The 14,257-nt window shown below is 44.0% G+C and overlaps 1 protein-coding gene across 1 annotated transcript; it reads right to left on the minus strand.

Annotated features, from left to right (window-relative positions):
• Nucleotides 1-235: 235 nt before the first annotated feature.
• Nucleotides 236-7,502, minus strand: LOC149330020 (zinc finger X-chromosomal protein-like). The gene is made up of 3 exons (XM_089559347.1): nt 7,373-7,502; nt 3,306-3,471; nt 236-938 (listed from the first exon to the last, which is right to left on the minus strand). Exons 1-3 carry the CDS (start codon nt 7,500-7,502, stop codon nt 428-430), a joined length of 807 nt encoding a protein of 268 aa, XP_089415473.1. The 3' UTR covers nt 236-427.
• Nucleotides 7,503-14,257: the final 6,755 nt, after the last annotated feature.

Below are 14,257 nucleotides of genomic sequence, written 5' to 3' on the forward strand. Positions count from 1 at the left end.
CAACAGCTGCTTGTATACCGACAAATTGAAAGAAAATAATTCTCTCCAAACCTCCTGGTGGGATAATGGGATCTCAGTTGAATAGATATGTTCGTGTCTGAATTCTTTTCACTCAGTTTGTTGATATGAAAACGTTGTGTACAAAAGCAAGTGATCTGGCAATAAAAGTCTGAGTCGTTAGTTAGCGCTCTCCCCTGTGAAGTTCCTTCCTGCGCTGTCTCTCTGCACTAAAAAAAAAAGAATCTACTTTGTGTAACTTCTCATAGCTGTTAAAAGCTCTGCGAAAAAACGCACACCAGACAGGGCGCGGGAGAAACGCCTTCGCTTTTCTTTTCTTTGTTTGTTTACACTTGTTTTAAGTCGGCTCTATGACTGACATACTTACTCCCTCCCTCGCTCGCGTGTGCCTCCACCTGGACTGAGTCCCTCACTCCTCGCTGCACTGTGGTTCCTCGTCCACTGCGGAGGCGTGGCGTGTGCGCACGTGGCTTCTCATGTGGGTCATGGCCTCAAAGCCTTTCCCGCAGTGGGGGCAGTGCAGCCGGTATTGGCGGTAGTGCACCACCCTCTCGTGACTCATGGTGGTGCTCCGTCGCGCGAACCACACCCCACACTGTGAGCAGGCATGGGGCCTCTGCCCCGTGTGTGTCAGCAGGTGTCTGTTGAGGCTGCCCCTCTGGGTGAACCCCTTTCCACAGTGGGGACACAGGTGTGATTTAGCCCTGCCATCCACAGAGTGCTGCTCCTTGCGGTGACGCCACAGATTGGACTTTTCTTTGAAGCGCTGTCCGCAGTCCGTGCACTCGTGCGGCTTCTCCCCAGAGTGGACCAGCAGGTGGCGGGTGAGATTCCCCCGCTCTTTGAAGCCCTTCCCGCACTCCTGGCACACGAAGGGCCGTTCACCAGTGTGGGTCCGCTCGTGTTTGGTGACATCGACTCTGGGTGGGTGAAAACGGAAGAAAATTCCAGGGATGCACTTAAGTCTGCTTGGGTGCAGCAGTGCAAAAGCATTTACTGCTGCCGATTATATGTTGCCGCGTGTCAGTTTCTTTATGCCTTTGCGCGTTTCTAAGTCATGTTTTCGCTCTGACTCCGATTCTACCACATCCGAAGGCATGGGTGCTTTTGCTAGCGCATCTAGTAAGCGCACAAAAGTAATAATGAAATAATTATTTCAAATTAAGCAATTCATCAGTTTGATTTAATTATGAATAAATGTGTGAAGCAATTCCCTAACCGTAATAATTAATGAATTTGGTCGACTGTCACCAAATATATTTCATCAGTATGGTTACTTAATATAATTTAATTGCTTATTTTAACAATTCAGTAAATAAAAATACATCAAGTCAGTTTTTGATTACATGTTAAGTAATTCAATAGAAAATCTAATTAATTTGACCTATTAATTAACATGTAAATTAATCATTTGGTGACTTCATTCATGCTGACCACATAATTATTCAATAAATGATTGACAGTTCGTGCGGACAACCTCTGTCAACACACTCTGCGAACAGGCCCTGTACACGCCACTCATGAGACAAGAAATGCTTTTGCATTAAGAGGGGGACGGGGGTCTTAAAACTAACTTTTTATTTATGACTAGAATCTCATGAAATTTTGGTCACAGATGCATTTTTCTCTTCTGATTCCAAACATGCAATCAAAATTGAGCTGCTGGTCTTAAATCTTACAAAATCTAGAATGTAACTAGGCAATTTCTTACGCATGCAGCTTTTATGAACTTTCTCGTTACATTATGTTGCTTTTAATTGCATGAATTGATAGAGTTTCCATACCCGGTGACATTCTTTGTTTTTCTGATAGACTATGTTGAGAGTAAAGGGTCGCTGTATTTGACACTGCAACTCGTTAAGCTAATTGTAAATTACTATTTAAATGCGGCCTAAACAAAAAAAAAGGGTAAGAATGTCATCAGGTGTGGGAATTTGCTGGCTATCAATTCATGTGATTAAAAGCAACAAAATTCAATGAGAGAGTTCATTAAAGTAAGAATGTATGTAATTAAAACTCAAACATAAAACTTTTGATCTAAGACCAACATCTTAATTACGATTACATTTTTGGAATCAGAAAAGTAGAACACATCTGTGTGCAAAATTTCATGAGATTGTACCCATAAATAAAAAGGTTAGTGTAAAAACCTCGTCCCTCCTTAAAAGAGAGAAGCCAAGACAGCATCCAAGCCTCACTGACGACGGATAAAATCTAAGATGCCTACAGCATGAGTGTAGCATGAGTGTTACCATCCATGGCCGCGGATGGAGCTCTGCCTTTTCAACACGGTCGTTCCACGCATGCGCACCTCTCCTCCGCCAGCTCCGGTTTAAAACTCAACCGCGAACTTTCACAGCATATGCTCAGTTCATGTTAGTGAAGCTCGCTTGCGACAAATGGCGACAGTTCCGAAACATACTCTTGCCACCTATTTATTTATTTATTTATTTATTTATTTATTTATCCGATACCCACAGCGCATTTCTGCATTACAGTGGAGGGGCTACAAATTCAAAAGTGTATAGCACGATGCAATATGCAAAATGCGTCAGATACAAGTGATAAGAACACAAAAAGTACACAGCATAATAACAACAAAAAGCAGATAAGCGGTAATACACACAAAAATGGGAACGCACGCATGTGCTTACATAACAAGAGGGACAAGTCTGTCGTCACATGTAATCGGGACGTATGCGAGGGGAGATAAAGAAACTATGAAATGAGAACACACACACAGGGAAGCACAGGAAAATAGTTATCACATCCAGGTGCAACCAACAAACCGCATCTGCAGTGAAATGGATAAAGAAAAAGCAGAAATGAGTCATTTCAGGGCCGCTAAACCATTTAGTGCAGATGAAATTGCGTCACTGGCAGTGTACGCCACAACAGTCGAGGGCAAGCGGTTCCACTGTCAAATTGTTTTGGGGAAAAAAGAACTGAAAGTTTTAAGTTTTGCACTTGTATTCGTGCACTTAACGGGCTCGGGTGGCACCTCTGAACTGGATTCTCTTGTTTTCAACCAGTAGCAGCCAAACTCCCCAGAGGGTGCGACAACATGTGCCAAAGGTGGAGGAGGACATAGTATATGTTTTTTTTCCCTTGTAATGGCACTGCATCCGGTTGTAACTCTTGTCAAACCGTGCTATTGCCCCCCCCCCCCCCCCTCCCGCCATTCTTTAATTTAAGTAAAGGAGAACGCTTATTTGTTGCAAAGCCGTAGGTATATGTATACATATTAGCAGCACCCAAACGTGGCGAGCAGTCAAATTATATCTCACTTTTTATCGCTGGAGTAGGGGCAATAGGCACAATTGTGCCTTCCCTGTGGCCTCTCCGGGTGCTTGCGCTGCCTGTGTTTCTCCAAGTGGCCTTGCGCAGAAAACAACTCGCCGCATGTGTCGCAGGAGAAGACCGATTGTAGTTTGGGTTGATGGTTCCCATCTTCTGAGTGCAAAAAGAACACACAATTTACAGAGAGCTCGTGAGAGACCAAATGCACGCAGTACCAGCATCAATCTTTACTATCTCTTTGCTTTCATCGCCTTGTACAATTGCTTGTGCGGAGTACCATCAACGCACCTGTGTACTGGCAAGGACAACTGCATGAATGCCGGTCATTCTCATAAGCTACAACCATATCTGGTGCTTGCTTCAAGGTTCGATTTTTCCAAAGATGACAACAGAGCGGTGGAAATCAGCGCTCACGCCAGTGACGGCACTGGCGGGAGGCAAGAGTCAGAGACCGCCGCCCCATAAACCTGGTGGAGCTTATTAAACGTTTGCCCACCGCTTCCAAGAGACCCTGAAGAGGAGGACGGTATTAGATCATGTATGCCTTGTAGGGTGCTCTCCCTGGCAGGCGATATACCAAGCTTTTCAGGAAAGCTTGGCACTAGCTTCAAAAAATAGAATTTTAAAAATAAATTTTAAAAATAGGCTCTGCCACGCCTCGATTGGCTCTGCGAAAGCAGCAAGCAGCAGTGAGCACCGCTGGCACTCGAGCGTACTCTGAGGAACGGACACGACGGAAGCCAACAGACATTGAAACCAAGGAGCAAAAGTGATTTTCTTTTTAATTGCTGGTGTTTATCAGTGAAAAGTTAATTGGGTGATTATTTTAAAGATAATTCATTACAGCGCAGAAGAAAAACAAGCACATGTTGCCGGGCCGATCCAAACCCACGACCTCCGAATTTCGCGTCCGGTGCTCTGCCAACTGTAGAAACTTACTTATCTGTAATGAAAAACTACCACTGCAACAGGCCGCCGCGGTGGCTCAGTGGTTATAGTGCTAGGCTGCTGACCCTAAAGACGAGGGTTCAATACCAGCCACGGTGGTCGCATTTCATCACCATCATCATCAGCCTGACTGTGCCCACTGCAGGGTAAAGGTTTATTGGTTTATTATGGTTTAACGTCCCGAAGCAGCTCAGGCTATGAGGGACACTGTTGTGAAGGGCTCCGGAAATTTCGACCACCTGGGGTTCTTTAACGCGCACTGACAAGGCCTCTCCCATGTCTCTTCAATTAACAATTTCCTTTGACGCCACGACCCAATCCCCGCAAAGTTCTTAATCTCATCCGCCCACTTGACTTTCTGCTGCCCCTGCTACAGTTGCCTTCTCTGTGAATCCACTCCATTAACCTTAAGGATCAACGGTTATCTTGCCTTCGCATAACGTGACCCAACCTACTTCCTTCTTATTATGATTTCGATAGGATGTCACCTACTCTGCGCGGTTCTGGTCTCTTAACGTTACACCTATAATTTTTCTTTCCATGGCTCGCTGCATTGTTTGTAACGTAAGCTGAACCCTTTTCGTTACCCTCCATGTTTCTGCCCCATAGGTGAGTACCGGTAGGTAAGCACCAGTCCCATTTCGGGGGAGGCGAAATGATAGCGCCCCACTACAGTGTCCGTCATAGCCTGGGTCGCTTTATGAAATTAAAGCCCATTAAATCCAAACCCAAAATTTAAAACCGCGGTCAAAATTTAAATCTCAGCGTCTTCATGCCTTTCCCTCTTCCCTCATCACTTTTTGCACTTTCAAAGGTCAGCGCTTCTAGTGCAGGAATTCCTCAGGGTGAGATGCTTCCTTACTGTTGACTGGCCGTGGCCACGGTAGCTGCCTGACGTCTGAAAGAATCTGACCAAATGCCACCTCCGAACAGAATTAGGCAGGCACATGCGACGGAGGAGGGCGGGAGCATGAAAAGGTAGCCGGAAAGGACTCGTCAACCTTAGCGCGCTATTGTGGGTTCTCTGCTGTGTGTCAAGGAGCGTTTTTTTGGCTCAGATGTTTGCGTATCACAAAGGAGTACAGGCACCTGATTATGGTGTATTGTTTTCTTTGTTACAATGATGTGGAAGTCATTAGTACACATGAATCACTGTGTAGTACTCACCTACGACTGCTAAATAATTTGTAATCGAAATTTTTTATCACAGCTGTTTCAGTTTCAGCAGCCGAACGATGGCTGCGACGTTAAGGAGTGGATTTATTTCACATGAGCCATGGCAAAACGTTGATATACTCGCTGTTTCATTGTTTTCATTCATCACAGTGCTCAAGGCAGTTTTCTTCAAGAGCCAGAAGGACAACGAATGGGGAAAAAGGCACTATATTGGAGTTTTTGCATGCCTTACGTGACATAAAACCTCTCCTGGATGTCACAGTCCTCATTCGGCTGTTGAAACCGGAACAGCAGAAGAAACAAATTCGATTATAAATTATTATTTAGTGGTAGTAGGGAAATACCAAGTGGTAATCCATGTATAATAATGCCTTGCGCATCATTGCAAACAAGAAAACATGCACCCAAAAGTCAGTTGTCTATACTACTTTATGACATCTTAGGAGTTTATGTTAGTTTATGTACTCTTCACAAAATAGGTTTCAGAGCTTCTTTAATTATCAATTTTGCCACTAATTTAGGCATGGCGTAATTAGGACAGAAATATGCCGGGAGTATAATCATACCGAGAATCTCTGAATTCCTAGTGTAGCGACTTGTACTGTCTCAGAACGGACCGTATCGTTTGAATATCTACACAACTTTTGTAAAACAGTGCGTGCAAGAGTAGTCTACTCGTACAAAGGTGAACATTCAGTCAAGACACCATTGGAAGACTCCAAGGCTTTCCCCTGTCCAGTGGGCATGTATTTGTATTTGTTTGTGCGTGCACGTGTGGTCCGCAGGTGTGTGCCATCATTGATACAAATTTAGATCGTCGTCTTGTGCAAACCACCGTGTTTATCCTTAATCAAATTTCTGATTGGTCGAGACGGTCCTGACGCCTTCAGGAGCACCAAATGCGAATATCTAAGGGATGTTTTAGTTACTACCTTCCGTTGGATTATCACACCTTGTTGTACTAATTAGACCCAACCTTCCACCTTAATTCACTCCCTAATCTCCACTAATCTACTATATTCTACCCACTAATCCACCTTAATTCATTTTTTGCAGTGGGCCTACATCAAAAATCTTGGAGCTCTTTGTAAAATCTGGGGGTGAGCCAACTTTCAAATGCTATCACCTTTTCTTTTTGAAAAATGCGGGTAAGAAAGCTCGAAGTTTATTTTAGACTACCATTATAGCTGACTTCTTGCTATAATGCTGGCTGGTCTAAATTAATCCAGAGCCCTTCACTACGGCGTCTCCCATAGCCACTAATGTAGCATTGAAACATTAAACTTAACATGACGTACAGACCATTATGTATTTACTGTCATTTAATTGCATACGGAAAGAAGCAGCTAGCTCGCACTCACAACGAGACTTGACCGTCCAGTCTGAAAACCTGTTTCCTCAGTTGCAAATATTGGTTCCACATGTTTTCCAACGTCTCACAGCGACGCGCATTTTCTCTTCAGCATAGGAAGCAAGAAAGCAGCGTTAAAAAGCAATGAAAGAATTATCAGAGTACTTCAAAGTATGTGCAGTTCTTTGCATACTCATGGGACTTGGACATTTTTGGAGGTTGAACTAGAGTCGATTTCAGTTTAATAAATTGAAGAAGTGATGGTTTCAGTTCTGCAAAATTATGAGTAAGAGTTGTGTGTGTTTTCGGCAATTCTTTTTTTGTTTCTATCACCTTTTATGTTAGCAATCAGCCGATGTCTGTTTTGGTGCACAACTGTGTGCCGTAATCTTGGCCCCCAAAATTTTTCATTCAAACTTTCAAATTGAGCTGCACTTTTCTATTAAGCACAGTTGTTGTGTTTGGAAACTGCGTCATTCTGGTAGCCGTGAAATGCATTAATCGCGGAAAAATGCTGAAGCAAGACGTATTTTCAAATAAGCAGCTCAGAAGGAAGGCAGCGAAAAGTAGTTCACTCACCCTGTTTCACCGTCAGCTCGTAGTTCTCTTTGATGTTCGCGTATTGCGTTTTCCTGTATTCCGAAAGGCTCTTCCGTTCTCTGTCCGTTAAATGGTGACGATTTTCTGCAAAGTCGTCTTCGCTCGCCATCTCAATCAATGCACGAAAGTCGCAGCAGAGATCTCTCTCAACTTGCATGCGTCAACTGCCGCTCGAAAAGGCTGTCGTCTGCTTGAGCGCTTAGCGGTTTATGCAAAGAGAATACAGCTTAAGCACGCAGAATCAGTTTAGGTTTGCTATCACGCAACTAGTAATTTCTTTTTAAAGGTTCTGTGATAAATATTGCGTGCTCCCCTTCTGTATTATGAATAAGTCAGAACAAATGATCACAAAGCTGTGCAGTGGTTGGCGAGGTCCGAGTACTCATCTGGCCACATTGTTACTGAGGCAACAACGAGCACAACAGCATTGATCTGATCAGATTGGGTAGTTTGGGATGAATGTGGGAGGACCATTTCGTCGCGTCCTTGTGTGGTAGTATGTTGAGTCTCTGGAATCGCGCGAATATAGTGGTAAGGCTTCACAGGTCTCGATCTTATTTTCACGGCATGAGCGCGAGCACCAACCACGCCATAGCCGCTTGTTTGAACAGCGCGCGCATTTTTTTATCGAAGGCATGGCGGGCCCCTTCAAAATCGGCGCGCATAATTTTGCGATGACCGATGCAGCGCTGTCAGCCTGATGCATACGGTCTGATGTGGGTGCAAGATTTTTTCCTCAATTCTGTGCCACAGCTCTGCATAGTGACTACAACAAGCTGACTGAGCTGGTGCCAGAGTGTATTAAAGAATCAAGATTATGTCAGTGGGTTGAGCGCTTTTGTACATGTGAGAAATGTTACTTTGACTCCGCTGTTGATGAACTATTCAGGTTATAGCAATAGCGTTTAGCGCAGCTCCGAAAGGTACTGTAGTTTCATGCGTGCAAATTCTGTATTTCTGGTGTATTGCTCTTCAGGTCTCAGGAGGAAGCAGTTCTGTGTGGTCAAGTGGTAACAGGTCTGAATTACCAACCTCAGTTGTGAATTGTGCAGAGGCGTGTTTCCGTGTCTTGACTGGAGCGGTATGAGCTGCAGTCTTTTTTTGTTGTTGTTTGTTTGCACTTTCCAAGATGAAAAATCAAACTTGGTGTAAATGGTGAGACGCATTTCTCTGAGCTAACCATTGCCTTTGGTGTCTTGTGAAAGGGAGTTGTTTGCAATTTCCCTGCTGTGGATATATTCTTTAAATATAGTTTTACGACTTTCTTAACAGTGTGGACATAATTTCACTCCCTGAATGCTAGCCAATGAGATGTGTTGACGTGCGGTGTAGATCATATAGGCAGCTGGAAGTCTCGATATCGAGTAATGCTTTATTCTTTGTTCATGGGCTTTCCAGTTCCTTCTCCTGGACTGGTTTTCTGTTAATCTGTTTTGAGTCGCCTGCGCCTTCTCTCTCACAGTGAAGAGGACGGGAGAGGTATCCATCAGTTAGCACAATGGTAGAATCAGAGTGCTGGCCCATCTTCTTGGCGCACTGCAGATGTATGTGTTTATGAATTGATTTTGGAAAAGAAGCATACACCGCTGAGTTCTACATTACTGAAGATTTTAAAAAAGCTGGTGGATGCATAAAAAATAAAGCAGGCCAGAAGACTATACTTGGAACAGCAGTGCAGTGTACAAAAACCAACCACTTCTATATACAACCCCATACTTTCACCACATTCTGTGGCAAAATGAGGAAAGTATGATGTCGGCTCAAGGAACCCGCTGCAATTTTTCGTACAAATGTTGCAAGTTGAATAGAATCCAGTTGTTATTCAGCTTCAGCAGTTATGCAAGCACTGACGCCATCAGCTTGCTTGCAAAGTAAGTTTTGAACAAAAAGAGAGTGTAAGGACAGCTGTGGTTGAAGAGGTGCCACATAACCATAAGGACGCCCATCAATGTCTCATTCCTAAGCCTATAGCCTTGCAATAGGAGTGATTAGGGGCTAATTGCCCTTGAAGTTGGTCACAGCAAGGCATAATTTTGAATTATTTTCAAGTTACCTTCACGACGCAGGAAATGGGCAGAAGAAAAACTAACGCATTGATTACTGTGCGACCACTTAGGTGGCTGGTTGCATTGAGGCATATATATCTGAAATAAATTCGTTCACATTTCGGAGACAGATCAAAGAGTAAAGAAACACACACTGCACAGATGAGTGATCCGTCGATGCTGATCCTATCCGGACTTTTATTTTTTCTGCTGATTGTTTACTCTTTATCTCATCAATCTGTTATTTCTATTTATTGTTACTCTTACGCTTAACCTTACTCTTTGCTCTGGGCCTGTGTCATGAAGGTAAGGTGAATGCAATTCAAATATTAAACAGCCAGTTCACTTAATGTGGTGAGGGCACTGATGAGCTGTGTGTCCTTGTAACATATCTGTAATGTTTCTGTGTCTTCCTCACTGGCCCAACTATGCCCTCTTCAGAGCAATGGCCTCCCCCATATCCCTCCAATTAACCCTGGTCTGAATCACCTGTAGCCTCCTTATCCCTGTAAGCTCCCCAATATAATCTGCCGCTTACGTGACTGTTAGTGGACTCTTGTATGTCTGTATTTGCCTGTAATCCACTCTGTTACTTAAGGAACCGTCAGATATTGTCACTGCATGATATACTGCAATCAGAGCTCACTCTTCTGTGAATACTAAAGAGATGTGGCCGCTAATGCTTTGCTATGCCATGCTGTGAGTCAATGGAGTAAGTTTGCATCGCAAACATGGGTGCAAAGAAATATTGAGAGTGAATTATTCATTCCAACCATGAGTAAGTAAAATACCACGAGTTTTTTCAAGCTTTTGCCTTAGACCTGAGCCATCCTTTGTGCTCATAATTATAGTTTTTCCTTTATATCATTGATTCAAGGCTCATTTTAAGAATCATATTTTTAATAGAGAATAACTGGGGATTATTTACAGTGTCAGGTGATCTTTTTTTTGCTTCTTTTGTTGCCCTGTATTCCATGTGTTTTCAGTGCTAGAGTTCCACTGCTTTCTCTGTCAATATATATGGCACCATTCAGTTTGAGCAGAACATTCTTCTCCATGCTACTTTAGTGTGTATGCATTGTTCTTGTGTTTTCTGAACGAACTTGAATTTACCTTAGCAAGATAAAAAGACGTTCTTCTAAGCCGGCTCTCTTCATCAACCATTTCTTTTTCCCTTCCTCCCTGTTCTTTGCACTGCTTTTCCGCTTTTCAGTCAAGCCGTACTAAATAACCCAATGCTCAACATTTGGGAGCAATCCTTAGGGATGTACCACTGCTCCTGTAGTGTGCAGGTAAAGGCCGATTCACACGGCAGTTCGTTCGTGTTCAGCCCGCGCATCACGTGTTCATGCTTCACCACATTGAGAGGCGCGCTGTCCGCTGGCGAACTGGTCAAGCAAGGAAGCTCAAGTGTGTCTCCCCTCGCAGGAATCAGCGGCTGCTTGCGAAGATGTGTGCGCTAGCTCTGGCAACTGGGCTAGCAAGATGGCCCAGGCCATTGAGGAATTGGACAAAGGGCTGCACTCGCTTCACGGGACTTCCTTTGCAGTTCAATAAAGTTTTTCGTTCATTACATCGCACAGTAATGGGTTGGGAGTAAAAACCAGTTCGACAAGCGTTGCCTAACACTACAATATATTTTGGCAACTGTGGTACACCCAGCGCGTCATCTGCTCTTTTGGTCCGCTTAATATGCACTATGTGCACCTTTTTTTCTTGCTCTATGTCTGCTCTTCACTTCCGTCATCCTTTCCTCCTCCTGGTGTAGTTCAGGCGTCCACCCAGGGAGAGGCAGTTTACGTTACCTTTACACTCGTCATAGCTTTCTTCTCCTCACTGCAAAGATGACTATAGTTCATTAAAAATGTCTGCACTGAGCTCAGGGGCCTCCACCACTCTCTTATCCCAATCTTAATTGTGATCAAGTCGGAAACACTAGCATTCTGTCAGCAAGTGAAACAGGCTAAGTTGTGAGCTTTGTAGTTTATATTAGTGTCTAAAAGAAGGTCGCTTCTTTGGCGTTCAGCTTTCGTTCTACTTGCTGCTTTAAATTCCTAGTGCTCTGAACCTATTAATTAGTTTTGTCAGCTTCCATTGTTTACTGTGTGACATGCATGCTGCCTTCGAGACCTTCAGTTGATCTCTGAAGTGGTTTCTTAAATATTTCCCTGGCCATGGCGAAACAAGGTGGGAAACAGAGGCACCTGAGTCCAAGCGTTGTGTGGAATACAGTCAACATACTTGACTTCTGATCCAGGACACAGTGCTATCATATATATCCATTTGCCAGATATGTAAAGTTTGGAGATGGCCCTCAACAAGCACTACAGTGCTTTGTTGACAGTGTGTGGCTCAAAGCAGGTTCTAAGCTCATTAGCCTTCTTCCTTGCATCCTGTTTGGCTGTGATTCATCTTCCAGCTCTTCGTGCGTTAGCTACAGCTTGGCCCTTATACCTTTCAGTTGGAGCTGGCTAGTTTTGTTAGAAAATAATAACACTTATTTATTCTTATTTAATTAAGCTTTGAAAACAATTGCAGATCTAGAGAAGGTAAAATTTTTGTTGTTTGTGAAAAACCTTAAACATTCAAATGTGTGAAGTGCAAAGTGGCACTTGTCGCACTCTCAACAGCTTTCACTGTTTTAATGTGGAAGCGTTGAGAGTCCTATGTTGCAGAAAAGTTGACGTCGGCATTGTTTGCCATGAGCGAAAAATCCGCAAAAAAATCCTCGGAGAAGCAACCTAGGTGTTATGTGGCCCACCTCTACTCCGTTTCGTGCATAGCAGGCAATGTTGCGGAGACTGCGGACGTAGTGTGTCCGAGAAACTATATTACTTCACCACGTATCATTTATTCTTCTCGAAGCCTCGGTCAGTTCTTGAACGAAAACAAATAGCGGTATAAAACAAAGCAGTTGCACCGAAAATTGTGGCAAAAGGTGTGAGGCGCTGAGTGTGCGAACCCTCTGGCTATAAATCTCACTGAGTGCGGACTACATTTCAGCCGCAGATGGAGTGAGAGCGATTCACCATATAAGCCACGTATCACAACGCCGCAGTCATTTTTACTTCTTGAAGCCTCGATAAGTCGCAGGCCGAAAATGTGGCAAGAGGTAAAAGGAAGTGCAGGTGGTTGTCATTCACGATACTTGCGACATGTTGCACAACATACGTCCTGGTCACTGTGATCACATGGCGAATTATTTTTGGGTGCGGCCTTAGCCTGTGCAAACAGGCGTGCTAGCTTTGGCAGCATTGCCTGCTATGCACGAAACAGACTATAGGCTATGTCCCCTTACGAAGTCTTCGGAACCTGCCCACGAGAATGTTAGCAAACTGCCCACCGTGGCATGTGGGAGTTCAATTAATGGTTGTTTGCGAGAGGTTGTTTGGGAAGAGCATGGCTGCCTGGGTCAGCATGCAGCGGAGTTACAACCCTGCTACGCAATCCAATCCAGGCAGGCGTGGGAAGAGCAACGTGGGTCGCAAAAGCCCCACAGGTGGCAGCACCTGCCATCACATGGCAGTGGTGCATCGCTTAAATGCGGCACCACTGCGTGAGGAGCTGTATGAGCACTTTCAGAGATCTCTAAATGTAAAGTAGAGAATGATGAATTCCGCATATATCGGCCTTAACCAATTAATATTATCATATTCAACACTAAAAAGCCTTAACATAAGTGCCCCCCCCCTCCCTTTTTGTTCTGGACTTTTGCACACTAAACATCAGCAGAACACTTTCTGCTATCCATCATTTGGAGGTATCTGGCGATCAGAATGGGGCCATTGAAAAGCCTCTAGATGCATTTGGGACAGCGCTAGATGAAGTTTCTGGCGTTCTTGTATCGGGGCAACGTAGCCATGGGAACAATGTTTTCGACCAGATAAACTTGCTACTTGGTGTCATCATCGTCACCAACCTGACTACGCCCACTGCAGGGCAAAGACCTCTCCCATGTCTCTCCAATTAACCCTGCCCTTTGCCAGTTGCGGCCACTGTATCCCCGCAGACTTCTTAACCTTATCCGCGCACCTAACTTCTTTCTACCGCCCCCTGCTACGCTTGCCTTCTCTTGAAATCCACTGTGTTACTCTTAAGGACCAGTGCTTACCTTCGCTTCCAATTACATGCCCTGCCCAAGCCCATTTCTTCCTCTTGATTTCAACTAGGATGTCATTAACCCGCACTTGTTCCCTCACCCACTCTGCCCGCTTCCGGTCTCTCAACGTTGCACCTATCATTTCTCTTTCCGTAGCTCGCTGTGTTCTCCCTAACTGAAGCTGAACCCTCTTTGTTAGCCTCCACATTTATGCCCCATTAATGAGCACCTTAAGATACAGCTGTTACATATACTTTTCTCTTCAGGGATACTGGTAAACTGCTGTTAATCACCTGGGAGTACTTGCCAAGTGCACTCCAGTCAGTTCTTATTCTCCTAGTTACTTCACTCTTATGGTGTTTCACTGGAGTCACTGCTTGCTTTAGATAGGAGCATTTCCTTGAACATCAATGAACATCAGTTTTGATAAAACTGACCTGATGTCTTTTTGTGACTAATGTTATCCTTCTTATCTTAGTCTTTCAGTGGCCGTTCTGAAGATAACGTTTCTGAGTAAAAGTTGTGTTGCTGTCATTTTTGCGCATAACATATCATGATCTAATCACATTGATAACATATGTAGTAAAGCTTTAACAAAACTAGATTGTCTACAATCAGCAATAACCAAAATACACAAGGATCACTGTTACGGTCGTGACCTTTCATCCTTTTGTACACTTCTTTCCCAGAACTTGTTCTCACTCTCTTCACTGTCACATG

This window comes from Amblyomma mixtum, chromosome 9 (genome assembly GCF_055824585.1).
Source record: "Amblyomma mixtum isolate Tamu chromosome 9, ASM5582458v1, whole genome shotgun sequence".
Taxonomy (NCBI): domain Eukaryota; kingdom Metazoa; phylum Arthropoda; class Arachnida; order Ixodida; family Ixodidae; genus Amblyomma; species Amblyomma mixtum.